The 17,731-nt window shown below is 36.6% G+C and overlaps 1 protein-coding gene across 1 annotated transcript in view; it reads right to left on the bottom strand.

Annotated features, from left to right (window-relative positions):
- The window catches only part of SCN3A (sodium channel, voltage gated, type III alpha subunit), a 95,954-nt gene extending 82,744 nt beyond the window's left edge, over positions 1 to 13,210 (bottom strand). Inside the window, exons 1-3 of the mRNA XM_011990994.1 lie at positions 13,015 to 13,210; positions 6,337 to 6,474; positions 2,880 to 3,193 (exon numbers count right to left, since the gene is read on the bottom strand). Of these exons, the coding sequence (XP_011846384.1) occupies positions 2,880 to 3,143 (264 nt within the window). The 5' untranslated portion in view covers positions 3,144 to 3,193; positions 6,337 to 6,474; positions 13,015 to 13,210. The remainder of the gene's footprint in view (positions 1 to 2,879; positions 3,194 to 6,336; positions 6,475 to 13,014) is intronic.
- Between the last annotated feature and the right edge of the window lie 4,521 nt (positions 13,211 to 17,731).

Here is a 17,731-nt window from a genome sequence, read left to right as displayed (position 1 = left end):
AGCATAGTATATCATTTCACTTAGTGGTTAAGAGCTCTGGCTCTGGAGACGAATGCCTGGGCTCAGATCCTGGATTCACCACTTAAGGAGTGTGGTCTTGGGCAAGTTAGTTCACCTCTCTGTGCTTCACTTCCTCATTTACAAACTGAAGCTAACAATAGGACCTGCCTCACTGGTTCACTAAATAGTAAATGAGTTAAAGCACTCAGCAGTGTTTGACACAGTATGAGCACAAGAAAGGTTAGTTATGATTATCACTGTCACTGTTATTAATAGTACCCTGGTCAAATTCAGTGCCATTAAAATACATTGTGATGTTACTCATTTAATTAAATTAGGTATTCAAAATGCATCACTAATTAATGGTGGCAAAGAGTTACATAATACTTTAAAGTTTTTAAATGCCTTTTACCTGTATTTTTCCATATAATTAACACAGCTTCATAACATATTTTTAAATTCTAAAACCTCTTCTATTAGCTTCTTCCATTACTCCTTCTATGCTAAGAATGACAAATTACTTCCTTGTTTAATAGCACCTCAATCTTCATCTTTATGGATACTTCATAAACGAAAGCAGTGCAGCCAACAGTAAAGACTGTCTAGATGTCTCGCAAGATGGTTCACAGCCACATTGAATAAATTAGGGTCTAAGTCTGGCTCTCAGCTACGGAGGCAATAAAATTGACTTTGTCAACAACAGAGGACAATTCTGTTTTTCAGTGGCAGACTCACATTAACCAAACTTGAAAACCTGGTATATAAAATAAGAATGCCAACCTATTTATTTATTTAGATAGGACCTTGATCTGTCACCCAGGCTAGAGTGCAGTGGCACAATCATAGCTCACTGCAGCCTCGAACTCCTGACCTCAAGCAATCCTCCTGCCTTGGCCTCTCAAAGCCCTAGGATTACAGGTGTGGGCCATCATGTCTGGCCTCCAATCTATTTATTTACAATGAGATACATTACTTTCATATGGACTGAGATAATTGTAGGGATGTAGCCAGCACGTTCTTTTCTTCAAGCAGATTTAGGGGAAAACAAATTGGAATCAGAAGGTTTCTTGCTGAGTGTGGAACCCAAGACAGCTGACCTAATCGAATGATGTGGAATGTTTAAGAGCATGTGTTAGGTAGTTCAGTGTAGCCCCTGCACGATGAGGTGGCCTGGCCTTTGGGAAGAAAATGCTTTCAGTGCTGCTACTAAAGTTCTGTCTCCCTTGGAAAATACTAACGCTTGCCTCTATTGTTCTCCTTTCGTTTCCCCCTTAATCCTACCAGGCTGATTGATTCACTTTTTTAAGGACACTTCCTTTCTTTAAGTAGCAAATATTTTTAATCATAGCAGAGTGAATCATGCCTCCTCTCTTAAAGATATCTTTACAAATATATCCTTCAGAGCAACAGTTTTCACCGGATAATATTTTTTTTCCAATTTCTTGCGGGCGGTAGGAGGGTGACTTATTGTAATAATCATAACTAAATTTCAAATTTTTCTTTATCAATTCTATAGTAAATTGTTGAAATAAGTTATTTTTAGAAGTACATGAATGTGTTAAATGTCGCCTTTTATGAAACTAGCTATAAAAAGGGTAAAAGAAGAATCTGTTTAACTATTTACATGTACTTTTATGGCTTTAAATAAAACATTAAAGCTTGCTATTCAAAGTGTGACCATGTAACAGCCTGATGGTTGGTAAGAAATTCAGGATCTCTGGCCCTGCTCCAGACCTATGGATTCAGAATCTGCAAATTAAAAGATCTTGAGGTAATCTGTATGGATGTGCAAGTTTGAGAAGTACTTACTTAGAACAACAGGACTAATTCCATGTCTGAATGGTTGTCATTTCCTTTAGCCATCACTGATTTTATAAAGTTAAATTATAAACTTTCAAAAGGATGTGCTTTGACTAATAAAGGTGTTCAATATCTTCCATAATCTATGTCATCAACTCATGGTGATATTAATTTATCTTTAGTTTCTACATTGAACTAGTTTTATGCTTATAAGTGTAAAATATAAATCGTGGTTATAAAATGCCTTAATATCCAATTAGAAAGAATGGAGTGTACCACCTATTTTTTATATTTTCTATAAGATACCACCCGGCTAGTTTAACTATAGAAACCAACTAATTCTGATACAGTTACGCATTTATTTTAGCATTAGGAAAGCACAGTCATAACTATTAATTTAAACCATGTATAGATGGAGAAAATTTGAAAGTTCTTTTTTTTAGTCTTCCAATTTTGACATTTTTTTCTTCAGGGTGATGTTTTAACAGTATAGGTGATCCAGAATCTAGCATGCCACAAACTATATAAGGTTAAGAGAAGATCCTAATCATATTCTAGGTGACTGGGGAGAAAAAGGAATCTCTGAGTGAACATGCTTCTTCACGTATTATCTGCCTATAGGAGGGTGCTAAGCAGAAGATTATTTATTGTCCTCTGGAATACAAATTATTGTGAAGGTACATCAAGTCAATCATGAACTAAAAAATAATTAAGTACAACATACGCTCATAATTCTTTTCTGCATCGGTATTGTTCTGTAGACTATCCTGTGCTTGAACATATCAGCCATAACAGATATTTCACCTTGCTGATATCAATTTTAATTTTGACTACCTGAATTACTGTGAAATTATAGAAATCATTCATCTATTCATATTTCCTCACTGTAACCAACTCTTGACTTCATTTCTTATAAATGTTTGTTTTATTATATTGTACTAAAAATAAGTGACAGTGAAGAGTGTTACAAAATCTTTAACAGAAGAAAAATTATGATGCTGTATATAAGGCCCAGAAAAATATATTACAGTTAAGAGTTTAATTAAAGATTTATTGAAAAGTCTAAAACCAATACTCACTTTCTTATTGATATAGTAGGGGTCCAGATCCTCCAGGGGCTCTGACACCATCTCTGGAGGAATGTCTCCATAAATAAATGGAAGGTTCTTTCCAGCTTCCAAGTCACTATTTGGCTTTGGTTTGTTCTCATCATCATTATCTTGTTCCTTTTTGGGTTTCTTGGCTTTCTCTTCTGCAGCACGTTTTTCGATAGCAGCAAGAGATTCTCTAGTAAAAAGGCGGAAGCTTTCAGGTCCCGGGGGTACCAACAGTGCCTGTGCCATCTTTTCATCCTGCACATTTAATTACGTGTAGCTTCTTGCATATGAATTGCCTGCAATAAAAGAAAAATTGCCCGAGAGTTAGGAAAGCAAGCAATTGGGTATAAGAAAATCAACTAAAATGTCATTTTTTAGTAATTTTTAAAGCTATAAACATTAAGTCATGCTTTTAGCACCACACTACACATTTGAACTTGGAAACTTTGTCATTCAACCTAATTCTCAATAAGCCAAGTTTATAAATCTATCAAAAGTCTGTACTTAATGTTAATTAGTTTGATTTAGCCATTCTACAATGTATAGTATATATAATACATATAAACATTATATTTTATCTCAAGTATATATAATTTTGTCCATTTTTTAAGAGCATTAAAAAATTCTGTTTTGACACCTTTCCACCAAAATATAGTATACTTTCAGCAAAAGAGTAATGCCAGTAAAGTTTGTCAATAAAATTGCTTAATTATTCTGCATAATACCCCCCACCTTTTCATAACTTTGTAACTCCCCAAATAAAGAAGTACTGGTAACAATGCAATTATTGTGATACATCCCTGACTCATACAAATGAGGATAGAAAATGAAGTTTTGCCAAACCCAACCACTGTTCTCATTGTTACCATCATTGACAACTGCTGCTCCAGAAAAGATCTGATCGCCAACCAGCAGGGACATGGAAGCCACTACCTCCAGAAAAATCTATCTATCTTTAGCATTTCCTTTCTTTTATTAAGCCAGACTCTGTTTCCTTCTGAAACAATGGAGAATATGTTTCCTTCTTATTTCAATCTGCTGCCCTTCAATTATTCCAAGACAATTTTAACATTTTCCCTGAATCTTCCATTTAGTATAGTGGTTAAAAGCATGGACTCAGGTGCTAGACTCTGTCTGTTCTAAACCCTGGCTCTGTCGCTTATGAGCTGTGTGATCGTGGACAAAGTAATGCCTTATTGCTTGACTTCATCTATAAAATGGGGATAGTAGGGAAGCCAATCTCCCAGGTTATCATAAGGAATAAATGAGTTAATTATGTTGTGTCTAGAATAGTTTTTGGAATTAGTAAGCACTACATTACTGTACATTATCATAATTAAATTATCTTCAGTTTCCCTAGCCATTTTCCCCTTTTAGGGTTTCAAGCATCCTCATAATTCAAACCACTCTTTAAACAAGTTCTTGCTGTACTGGAACCACAACTATGACCACGGAATTAAAGGAATGAACTGAGAAGTGCAGCGTATAGGGGCACACTCACACATGCCGATCACTTGGCTGAGAAAGAAGGGAAGGCTGACCGATGGAGCAGCCCTGCTCAATTTCTCAGGGAAAGGAACAAAAATCTATTTGTAGGATACATAATAGAACTATCAAAACCACAAGAAATCAGCTACATAAATTTTGAAACATGAGTTATTTTATTTTGCATTATGCCAAAAACCACATTTAAAAACTAAAGATATAGAAACAATGACAATACCAAATAAAATAAGTACATCAGTCATCTTATAAAAGAACCTACAACTATGGCACCAAAGTCATGATCAAAGTTATCTGTGACATTTTCCCCATTCCTACCATACCCCTCTGTGCCTACATTTATTCTAGGTTACATAGTATTTTATCCCTAAATGGCCCTCTAATTCTTGGCAGGTCACTACATGTACTTGAGCTTACAATCAGATGCTCTGGATCTTTTAGTAACATAAGAAAAACAATATGGGTTATTTTGTGTGTGTGTGTGTGTGTGTGTGTGTGTGTGTGTGTGTGTGTTTAGTTTATATCTTAATTACTAGTTCCTTGATCTGTTCCAATGACAAAAAAAAGTGTTTTTATAAAATTACTTATTATTTTATACTATTATGATTTTTTTGAGACAGTGTCTCACTGTGTCACTCAGGCTGGAGTGCAGTGGCACAATCACGGCTCACGGCAGCCTTGATCTCCCGGGCTTAGGTGATCCTCCTACCTCAGCCTCCTGAGTAGCTAGGACTACAGGTGCCCTCCACCATGCCTGGATCATTTTTTGTATCTTTTGTAGAGATGAGATTTCAGTCGCCATTTTCCCCAGGCTGATCTCAAACTCTTGGGCTCAAGCCATCCGCCCACCTCGGCCTCCCGAAGTGCTAGGATTACAGGGGTGAGCCAATGTGCCGGGCCCAAAAAGTGTTTTTAACGTACGATGTGTCTTTTTCTTTGAATGACTATTTATGATATAACATTGTCATTATATTTTTTTGCTACTATGAAAGTATATTCTAAATAAATTATAAAATAAAATATCAGGCCTGTCAAAAGTTATGTCATTTTTCCCCATTAATTTTGAACAGAACTTCTGTTTTATAGTTGGGCAGCACACTTTTTGTTTTCTCCATCAAGTGGTACAGTACCCGAATCGAAAGATTTGAGAAAAATTCGATTTCACTCAAAAGTCACTTGATCATTTATTTTGTGTTTTCTAAGTTTACGGGGGGCAGCACAAAATAAAACTAACATTTTTAGACATCTTATTTCAATTTTGACGGCCACATAATCAATCCAACTCTAAGCTGTGTGGAATAATCACAGCTTTGATGCTTTGGAGTGCAGAAAGAGTTTGAGCATTTTCTGCAAGCCTTAAGTACCCAAAGATGTGTAAACCATCTGTCTGATATCACCTGCCATGAATTGAATGGCTGTGGTTCTTCCCAAGTGCTGAATGAAAATGAAACAGCATGACAAACATGTCTTAAGGAAATTCTATGAAACATGGTCGCTTTCTTAGAGGAGAAAAACAAACAAAAAAAAGGTTGATTTGAGGATTTGGTTTTCAACTAATTTTGATGTCTTTATTGACAGTGAATGGAAAACACACTGCGATTGGAATGGGAGAGCTGAGTTAGTACTGAGTCTGCCGCTATTGGTATGCCTGTATCATCTAACCTGTCTCAGCCTCAGTATCATTGAGGCACCTCAACACAGAGATGGCTGCCCTTTTCCAGATGGGAATAGCTAATTGATATTAATACATACATTTTACTTAACTGGAGTTGTCTCTTGTTTGGTTTTTGTGTTAGAAATAAAATTAGGTTTAAAATATCTAATGTGGAAATCACTGAATAACTTTCACAAATTATTCTGATTTATCTGAGATGATATGGAACAAGGTGCCATCACAAAATCATGAAAAAATTTTTAAAAATAAGTAGTCTTTTACCTTCTTATTTACTTATCAAGGGCTGAAATAAAGAATTTGAATCTCGATCAAAAGAAAGTAAAAATGTCTCGTTGAAATTCCCATACCGTTGTCTCTAAGTCCTCGGAAGACAGGCTAGTTCCAGACTCAGCTTTTCCCCTACAAGGGAATTAGGGTTTGCCCAATATTTGGATAGGCTGAGAAATTAAAGAATTTAGTGAGTTAGAGTTTCTCATGGCTTCACTGACAATTTTGCGGTTTAGAAACCCCTCATAGTTCTTTGGCAGTTCTCTTTTACTTTTTTTGTTCTCTGTGAGCTTATTATACAGAGTTCTTACATAATTTTACATTCATATTAGAGCAGACTTTAAAAATTAATTCTTACTGATGCCTTGGTGTGGAATATATATATTATTAATGATTATATGCACATTATAATTTATTAAAATACATAAAATTTAATATATCAAATTTTCTCCAGAGCTATCTTTGCAAGGACAAAAAAGATATGAAAAAAATCTTAGGAGATGATCTCTTTAACTAAAAACCAAAAAGCCTGTGGGTGAATGTGTGTGAATAAAGCAAATACATCCCTTTGTTAACCAGTAAAAAGATTACGGTTCAGTATATCCTATTTGAGGAATAAACTGCAGAATTCCAAATCTGGAAGGGATCTCAAAATCATGTATTTGGAAAATATTTATGGAGGGATTCTATGAATCAGTACTCTGCTTGAACCAGGAACCCATGGTCACTTCCTCGGGGCTGACAGTCCAATGTGGGAGGCAGATTTTTATACAAATAATTATAATACAGTTATATACAGCTGGTGATTGTCTGAGGTTCATAAAAAGTATCAATTTGTTCTTCCCAGGGAAGGGAGAAAGAGGTAAGATTTGGGGAAATTTCCCTGAGGAAGTGATATTTGAGTAGGTTTTGCAGGCTAGTTGGAATTCAACTGGGGGCTTGTGGTGGTGGTGGTTGGAAAGGGGTTGGTAGGAAGACACATTAATAGAGACACATTAGTAGAGACACACTGAGCAGGCCGGGGTGGGGGCGGCATGTGTGCAGATGCAGAGACAAGAAAGAGCGCGGGGAGTTTGGGAGCAACGACATGAAATTCATTATGGGTGGACATCACCCTGCACGGAAGGGAGTGGTATGACATAAAACTTGAAAGTTAGGCAGGATAGACCACTGAGGACCCTGTACTACACATGAAAGTATGCCATGGATAGGGAGTGTTATGATGAACGTGAAGACTGGAAAGATGGTGGCAGTATGAAGGGTGGACAGGCAGGGAGTGACCCTAGAGCAGTCGTTTTCAAATGTTGTGGCTTCAGGATTTCTTTCTACTCTTAAAATTATCCGTGAACCCAAAGAGCTTTTGTTTATGGGAGGTCTTAGCTATCCATACTTACCATATTGAAAATTAAAATGAAAAAATGTGAAAATTCTTTTAAACTAATAACAAACACTTGTATCTTTATACAGACAACAGACGGTTAATGAAAACAACTGTATTATTCAAAACAGAAAAAAATTTAATGAGGATGAATTTGTTTCACATTTAGTCAAATATGTTTATGTCCCTTAAGAGAATACATTTAGATTTTCGTGAATGCTTCTGTGTTCAGTCTGATGGAATATGTTGTTTTATTGAAATATAAGAAGAAAATTTTCACATATTTGTGTGGCTGGAAAAGGGAGTGCTTTAATTACCTTTCCAGGTAACTGTGAATATCCTTCTTTAATATCACACCAAAACTCTACAAATGGTAGCTTATTAAATTAGTTGTGTGAAACCAAAAGTCATATCAATGAACTTTTGATCTATCTTGTCCTTTGAATAGGTCTTTTAAGTAATCATGCATGATTTTGTGTCATCATGTATGGATTATTTGGAAAATGGCACGTTGTTATGAACGTCTTCCAAATTTAGGCAAATTTTCTTATATAATATCCAAAAATCACATTTGTTGCTATCACCACTAATGTCATGAGAAAAGTTGTAATGTATGGGTAGGCTGTCAAGCTCCCAGTGGCAGGTAAAAGTTTTCCCAAAGTCCAATTTCCTCTTGAAAGCTCCAGTTTTAACATTCACAACAAATGCTGTTATTTGCTTTTCCTGAAGTGACAGGCCTTCCCTTTGTTCATTTTTGAGAAAACGTGTGCCAAATACTCAAGTCTGAATCACCATAGTTTGTCAGTTATTCTTTCAAGTGAAACTGGTGTTCCATGAAAAAAAGAAAAGTGGCGTATTCAGCTCCTGACTCAATCACACAAGTGCTTTTCCTAAAGACAACTATGGCACTTCAGTATGCAGTCAAATACTTTATATATTCCTCCTATTTCATCATACAGAACGTTAAAAATAGGGATTTTTAGGGCTGTGCTTGAGCAAAATTAATATGTACTGCTTCATCAGAGATGTATTATGTGAACTGGCATTATTTTTCTTACTGAGAGTGTGGAGCAATGAAGAAAACACAGACTATGCCTATAGTTTGATGCTACTGCGCTGAATCCTGCTAAAGCATTCGCAGTTTTAGCACATGCCTATTGCTCTATCAGTGCGAGTGCCAAAACTGTGAAAAAAGACAAATGCCATTTTGGTATTATTACGAAAGTAGTTTAGAACTCAAAGCTCCCACACAAAGGGCCCGAGGAATCCCCAGTTGTCTAAAATCTATACTTTGAGAACAACTGCCCAAGAAGAAAGCAGTTAGACACCACTAAGTAGTCAAAAGAAGAGAAGTAAAGGATCTGACAATAACTCTGGTACCAAAAGGCATGGACTTGGCGATTAGAGCTGGATTCAAGGCCTGATTCTGCTGCTGTGTTCCTGAAGCTTTTTTGTTCTTTATAATTTCCCTAGCTGTACAATGGAGATAATCATAGTTCATACTTTATAGAGCTAATATAACATTTAAATGAGAAAACACACCTAAAAGGTGAGCACAGTGCCTGGAATACATTAATAGTAGGTCATCAATAAGTTAGGGAGAAAAACCACAGCCAGTGGAGTGTATTTAATGCACAAGTATAGAAGAGAGAAAAACAATGAGATTTTGTGACTGATTTGATAGGAGATTTGAATTAAAGTTATAGGGTTAAGCTCACTTCCAGGTTTCCAGCTTAAGCCACAAATTGACATTAACCCAATAGAGAAATGGAGGTTTGAAGGCATGATAATAAAGTCTGTTTGGGAACTGTTCAGTTTGAAATAGCTGTGAGATATCTGGGTATACAATTAAAATATGGATTTGAGACTCAGAAAGCTCTCTGGGCTGGGGTAAAGTTGATTAAGAAGTTACTGGATGAGTCTGGGCATGGTGGCTCATGACTGTAATCCCAGCACCTCAGAGGCTGAGGCAGGAGGATTGCTTGAGCCGAGGAATTCAAGGCTGCAGTGAGCTATGATCTCGCCACTGCACTCCAGCCTAAGCTACAAAACAAGGTCTTGTCTCAAAAAAAAAAAAAAAAAGGGCAGTCACTGGTTGAAGCTGAAGCTAAGAATATGCATGGCATTGCTTAGGGAAAAATGGTGAAAGGGTGATGAGTGAAGAGACAAGACTCACACAGCTACCAATTTTTAAGTAATGGGAACGTAGAAGATGATAAGCAATGAAGTTAGAACAATTACCTAGATGCCAAAGAGGAATTTCCAAGATGCTAATTAAAACACCTACTTGGGATTTAACAATTAGTCCAACTCTCTGCCTGTAAAATAAATGAAGAACAGTCCCAAAGAAGCTAAGTAATCTCCTCAGAAATGTTTACTGACAAACACAAATTAAGACTTTTTCTATTATAGTTGATGTATTTGTCTTGAATCTTACTATTATATGATTTGCTCTAAAAGATCTAAGCTGTATATAAATAACTACAGAAAAATAGATTTGACTAGTTCATTTCAGTTTTCCAGTTTCACATGCCAGTGTACTATGATGCTAACAAAATCTTATGAAAGTACTTGAAGCCAGCCAATACAATGAGTACAAAACTAATATTTGTTAATGAATCAGAATCTAGAAAAATGGCATTGTAAACATTTAGGATATGCTGTGGCGTTACTAAGGAAAAAGTTTTTTTCCATTAGTCATGGCCTATGGGTTCTCACCTTGCCTAATTTTCCAGAGCAGCAGACAGTTTGGCAAATTGTATTGGTCCATAACCTGTAGTATCAGTAGTGTCTCTCTTTCCCTCTCTCTGTCGGGATTTTTATGATTATGTTGCAGACAAAATCGATTAGTTCTGGTCTGTTTCCATGGAAACAAGATTGTGTCAGAAGGCTGTAAATTTTTCATCTTTATGGATGGAAAGTTGCTGTATGTCATATAACTTGAGACAGAACTAAAAAAATCTGCAATGCATTTTCATGTCTTTGAGAAGGAGAGTGTGAATTGCTGCGAAGGACTGGGTCCATTACTGAGGAGGGATGCTGTATTTTCTCGGTATCTCCAAGAGACTATTCTAGTAAGGGTCTAATGTAAAAGACCAAATTGACCAACTAACTACCTAACTGTTGAAGAAAATTAGTTAATTTTCCCAGTAAAATTTTCACTTAAGGCTAATGATTGTCTGGTAGTTACCAATATTCTCAGGCAGCATATGCGCCCAACAGCATAAGATTTATCAAAGGCATACATAGAGCACTCAGTACATTATAATGATAACCACTGGACACATTCCAAGGCAGAATTAAATACTATTTTCTATAATTTCAATAGTTTTGAAATAATACCTGGTTGATGTGTCTCCTTAATCGGGTGGCTGTGAAGATTGAACAATAACAAAATTCTGTTGAATGATTACTATGTCTCAGACACTGTCATGCAATATATGCATGCTAGCCCATTTAATCACTATTACAGTTTCATAAGGTTGATACTATTATTATTTCCACTTTAAAGATCAAGAAACTTAGGTGCAGGTAGGCTAGATAAGCCAAGGAGCCAAGATTTAAACCTGTCTAGTTAAAAAAAAAAAAAAAAAAAAGAGCCTGGGTACCTAAGCCTGCAAAATGAGAAGATTCTTGGTGTTTGCTGAAAGAAAATTAGGATAAATCACTACCTTACTGGGAGGTTACTATGTATAAAGCCCTGTGTCAGGAATGAGTGGCATAATCTAAGTGTAGCAATATAGTCCTCATCTTTATTTCCACATAGAAGATAAAGCAAACAGGAATGAATTAATAACAAATATAAAACCCACATCTACATTCACATGTATGCTACACACTTTGGAGTTATTTAATGATAAATTAAAAGGCTAGGCTACCTTCTTCTATGTCAAGTACCTCTTGCTCTCAATGTATTGTCAAGGAAATCAGCATTACTGTTAGTCTGAATAAACCTTTTGAGAAAGTAACTCTACAGCAAGGGTAACACATGTTATAGCCAAATACAAATGAAATCTAGACCCTCTTTACGTTATTGTTCCGTTTCTATTAGCTAAACACATGATTGCCAACATGTGCTAACTATTTAACAAGATGATCTATTTCTGTTTTTCTGTACGCGGACTCAATGTCGTGGCTCTGAAAAAAATAGCTTAGTAAAAAAAGCATGAGTTCATCTCTATCTTCAAGATAATTATCCTGGAACTAATTAATTTTTAAGGGTTGATATTTTCTGTGACTTCATCCTTATCAGATAGTTATTAGCTTGAAGAGACAACTGCTAACTAGTAACAAAAATTAAGTCAACATTTTAAAGGACAAATCAGCATCGTTGGGTTTATTAGCTTTTTAATGTTTCTTTTAAATGCTTGCAAAGTAAACTGTGTGTTTGACTCCCCAGTATTCATTCCATTCCAGACGCTTCCTTCAAGCCCCTTGCCAATCTTTGTTTAAAGACAAGGTATATGGTCTAATTCTGGCCAATGAAAGGTGAGGGGTCTTCAGTCAAGCGGTTGTTTGTAAAAAGTTTCTTCACTCCCAAGAAAGAGAACAAAGAGAAGATAGCATTTTCTGTCCTCTGGTCCCTTTTCTATTGGGATAGAATACATGGCACTACTGCAACCAAATTAAAACCAGAAGAGATGCCAATCTGAGGGCAAAGCTGACACGCTGAGGGTGGCAGGTCACAGAGACATATTTACCCCTGGGCCTTTGACAGTTCACTCAGCTTGTGGACCCAAACAACCTCTGCACTGCTTGTTCTGTTCAATAAACGTCTTTCTTGACTAGGACAGTTTTAGACAGTTTTTCTAGTTAGTTGCAGCTGATACACCAAATAAATAAATAGTTTTTGGTCAGTTCAAAAACTTGACCAATCGAGAAGCCAGCTCACAACCAAGTACTCACCACATATTTGGATGACCTTTATCCCATACAGTCAGGTGAGCCGTAGATCCAATTACCAAATAAATATAATAAAATTTAAAGTAAATACAATCCAGAGTAATTTACTAAATACACAGGATGAATGTCTCTTTTAAAAGAAAAATATATAAAAAACTGAGTTAATCTCTCTTTCTTACATCAATAGCCTTTGGCATCATTCCATCCCCTTATGTCATCTCTGCTATGTCTCCCTGTATATATTTGCCTCATTGGAAGAACAAACTGGTAGAGGAAGGAAGAAAACACCCCTCTGCCTTCCTTTGGTCCTGATACAGCTGTTCTGGTTAAATGTCGAAACTTTAGTTTATTTTCCACAAAAACAAATGTATATCCAGAAGTTGTCTAGTTACCTTAGTCACAGCACCTTTTCCCGGAAAAGCTCCAGGACCCTTCTGTGAATTATCTCATTTATTCTTACAATATCCCTAGAAGAGATTCTTTGCTCCTTTCCCAGTAAGCCACTCTACTATGAATCCTTGACAGATATCTCATCCCTGACAAACCTTGACGTGGCTTGGCTTCAGCTTTCTTGCTCCATGATCTGTGTAGAAAGAGAATACAAGTGAAATTAGCCTATCATCTTTGACATTTGGCATAGGGGTGCTCTGGCTCTGTGTCTGGGTTTTATTCCTTTTTTTTTAGCCCTAGATCGAGAAAGCAGGGATGATGCAAAGCAGGATACTTAAACCCTGTTAGAAGCATGCCCTAGCATGACTTAGGAAGAATGGGACCAGGAACCACTGCCAGGATCCTAGGGTGGGGACAGGGGCGCTTCCTCCCTCTTTGGCAGCCTTGATTCATTTACTCTTTCTGAAGGCATGCTGGCACTCCTAAGCATCCTTCTGTTCTTCCCTCTTGCTTCCTTCTCTCCTCTTCCCTCCTTTGCTTCTTTTCCTCAAATACCTCAAAGACCCTTTGCTTCTTTTCCTCAAATACCTCAAAGACCAAAGAGGTAGACTAGTGGAACATGTGGTTCACATTGGTGTTGTAGGTCATTTTCTAGTTCCTTTTCCTCTCCACCTAAAACCCAGTTTGATAGGCTTACTAAAATAAGACAAGAGCTTCTAAGAGTACATTTTAGATAAGCTGAGGTAAAAAGCCTGCATGCTAAATATTAACCTAAATGTAATAACCAGATGTCATACTCCTTTCTGCTATGACCAACAGCAATGGCTTAGCAGAGTTAAACCAATAATAATTATTTCAAAGGGCAATATATATAATTCTACAATCAGTAATTAACATTTAAAACAACACTTACTGCAATTCATTTATACAATGCTCATAAGCCAAACTAGTCATGAATTCTCACCAGTAAATTTCCCTTGACCACTTACCGTAACAAAAAAAAACATGAAATCTCACTTTTACAATTTTATACATGGTCTATAAAATCTTTGTCTCCAGATGAACTCTCCTAAGCCATCAAATTTTTCTTTCTCTATTCTGTTACCAGAGTGATGGTTTCAAAACACATACCCTATCCTTGTTCAAATCTGTCAGTGGTTCTCAGTGACTCAGAATCACTTTAGCAAAGTATGGAAGTGCCTTTATGATCTGGCCTGTGCCTCTCCTCTCTTACCTCTCAGTAAGTGGTAACAGTAACACAAATGCTAATGATAATACCCATCAGACACACCACGCATCAGAAATTGAGCAATAGATTGTTACATAAATTTATAATCATTCAATAAATGTTAGTTCCCTCTACTTCACAGCCTTAAGCTTAATAAATGTTATTTCCCTTGTCTCCATAGTACACAAGTAACTAAGTTTTAAATACTTTGACCTTCAGCCTGAGCTATAATGAACATGATGTTAAGTATGTTAAGCAACCAAAACATCAATTTAAATATCTTTTTAAAACATTTGAGAGCTTTTTGCTGGGATGTGGGGGGGCTTGAGGTAGGGAAGGCTGGATATCGAAGAGCGAATAAGGAGGAGCAGAAGGGTAGAGTTTGAGAAAGCATCCCAGAAGTTTCTGATTTACTTGAATTATCTTTCTTTTTCCTATCCTTGTGAAAATTACTGATTTACATATTTTATGGCCTTGGCTTCAAACAGGAGAGAGAATTTTTGTTTGTTTGTTTTTAATCCCAAGTATCCATGGGAAATCGCAGTGATTCCTTCATGTGGACTCATCCTCCAATTTAGGCCACATACTTCAAACTGTATTATATCTTAATAAGAGTTGCATGTCACTCATGTTTAAAAGCAGCCCTGGTTTACAAATTAACCATTATATAAAATTGGACTCTAAGCAATTCTGAACTTCAGTGAGCGTAAGAATCGCCTGTGCGGCAGGGCGCGGTGGCTCATGGCTGTAATCCCAGCACTTTGGGAGGCCGAGGTGGGCAGATCACAAGGTCACAAGTTCGAGATAGCCTGACCAACATGGTGAAACCCCGTCTCTACTAACAATACAAAAATTAGCCGGGCGTGGTGGTGAACGCCTGTAATCCCAGCTACTCAGGAGGCTGAGGCAGGAGAATCGCTTGAACCTGGGAGGTGGAGGTTGCAGTGAGCTGAGAATACACCACTGCACTCCAGCCTGGGTGACAGAGCAAGACTCCATCGCCTCTCCCCTCAAAAAAACAAGAAAAAGAATCACCTGTGCTACTTGTAAAAATGCAGATTTCTGGATTCAATTTCTGGAGATTCTGAAAAAGTAGATCTGAGGTAGGGCCCAGGGATCTGCATTTTTAATACACTCTCCAAGTCAGTTTTGTGCAAGCGATATATAGATGACTATTTGAGAAAGGATGCTCTGAAGGAATGAGTAAAGAATACAATCTGAGTGCTTTTGGTAATCAAGCCTAGAGTTTATCTCTAATGTCCCCAGTAACTAAGCAAAAAATGGAAGTATATTGGATCACATGAATTTTGTTCTATTTTAGGAAAAAACAAACACACACATTTCCTAAAAGCTATGTATAAAAAGCAAACATTTTTTAAGAAGGAAACTGAAGGGAGGAAAGTTTTAGGATATGGTGTAAAGGACATGAGGCAACACGCTCAGCAGACATCTTAAGTTTAATTTTGCACAGATGCGTACAAGGTTCAGTCGAAAAAGTCTTTCTCTGATGGCTGCAATTAGTTAAGCTCAGTGAATTTCATTTAGAAGGTGATGAGATGAGATGGTCCAGAAACTTTGCTTTCAGATGACCTAATACATCGATTGGATCTGGAGATCTCCCCAAAATGGTTAGCCTGCATTTGAAATTATCTTAATAAAATTTCAGCATTTTAGTAATTTAGGGGAAAACCTTCAGTTTTCAAATAAGGAAGTGATAGCTGAAACAGCATGATAGAAACACTATCCTAAAAATGCTAGATGTCACCAGTTGAGGAATCTTAGACAATTTAAATCTTTAATTTTATTTTTCTTAAGCCGTTTCTACTTAGTGTTGTTATTAATGCTCATGCTAATATCAACAATTGAATATTCTAGAGGTAAGTTTGTTTGTATTCTCTTTTGTGGTTATTTTAGTTTATCCTGAACATTTATTTATCCTTTAAGATCTTCTAGTTCCCAGTGTTTGTAAATATTTTGTTTTACTATGGCTCCACTATTTTTAGCATCATTTTGCATCTTTACCCTTTATTTCTGGCCATGAATGCAACTTTATTTTCTTTCAATTATTTTTATCTTCCTTTATACTGATGACGTGATATACCTGCTTAAGAATTTTCCAGGTTACAACCATCTGTGTCATGCAGCAGGCTGTAAAATTCTGGCTATTCAGCATTTTGCGCAAGAACAGAAGCAGATCCAAAGGTGGTCATGGAGGAACTCACAAGCTTTGCCATGAGGAAGGGACAGCTTTCCATCTGGGTGGGAACCTGGTTGGCTCTTCAACCTCTGTGAAGAGGTAACAGTCTCAATTACGATCTGCTCACTTGGTTTTAAGACTTCAGGTCCCTATTGAAGAGGTAACTTCAAATGGGCAAATCACCAAGATATCATAGGGTGAAATACTGGAATGTTGTCTAAGAAACCAAATTGTCCATTCAGTTCTTAGGGAGCTCCAGAGATTCTCCTTGTAGCAACTTTGACCACCTTCATGGTGGTCCATGTTAACTTAAAGTCTGAGACTTCTTTCTTTGTGTTGTATAAAATTCATTTTTTCCTTTAAAAACGTTGGGCTCGGGAGGCTCAGAGCTAAGTGTACATTTTGAAACAGTAAATTCATTAGCATACAGTCCTTAACAGATGTATCACATACATTTTCTCCATTTTCCTTGTCTTGAGATGCCTATTGCACAAAGATATATTTATATATCTTTGAACCTGGGAGGCAGAGGTTGCAGTGAGCTGAGAATACGCCACTGCACTCCAGCCTCAGTGACAGAGTGAGACTCCATTCCCCCCACCTAAAAAAAGAATCACCTGTGCTACTTGTAAAAGATGCAGAATATATATATATATAACTTAGCATCACTTTTTAAAAGAGGTGGGATATAATAAATAAAAATAAAATTCCTCTATGTGATTTAAGACTTTTTCATTCTTTAGCATGATTCTATACTTCTTATAAACCATTTTTTCTCAAGGACTATACTTAATTTTATAATAAAAATAAATATTAAGAAATGAACTTGGAAGCACTGTATCCTAACATTGAAAATAATCTTTCAGGCCACCCAGTTTCACCAACCTAATTTAAAGCAGTGGTTCTCAAAATTTAGCATCAGAATTACCAGGCTAACATCTTGCTAAAACACAGATTTCTGGGCTCCACCCCAGGTATATATGGGTGGGACCCAATTTTGCATTTCTAACAAATGCACAGATAATGCTGATGTTGCCAGCCCAGGAACCACACTTTGACATTACCGAGCTTATAGAATCCAGAATTTTATGGTTTTTTTGTTTGGTTGGTTTTTGTTTTTTTTAAGGTTAGAAACATGTATACTGCATATACAAAAATTAATTCAAGATGGATTAGAGACTTAAATGTTAGACCTAAAACCATAAAAATCCTAAAAGAAAACCTAGGCAATACCATTCAGGACATAGGCATGGGCAAGGACTTCATGTCTAAAACACCAAAAGCAATGGCAACA

Source organism: Mandrillus leucophaeus, unplaced genomic scaffold (assembly GCF_000951045.1).
Source record: "Mandrillus leucophaeus isolate KB7577 unplaced genomic scaffold, Mleu.le_1.0 Scaffold389, whole genome shotgun sequence".
Lineage (NCBI taxonomy): Eukaryota > Metazoa > Chordata > Mammalia > Primates > Cercopithecidae > Mandrillus > Mandrillus leucophaeus.
The sequence above is the reverse complement of the archived record's forward strand: the minus strand, read 5'-3'. Positions and strand labels throughout refer to the sequence as shown.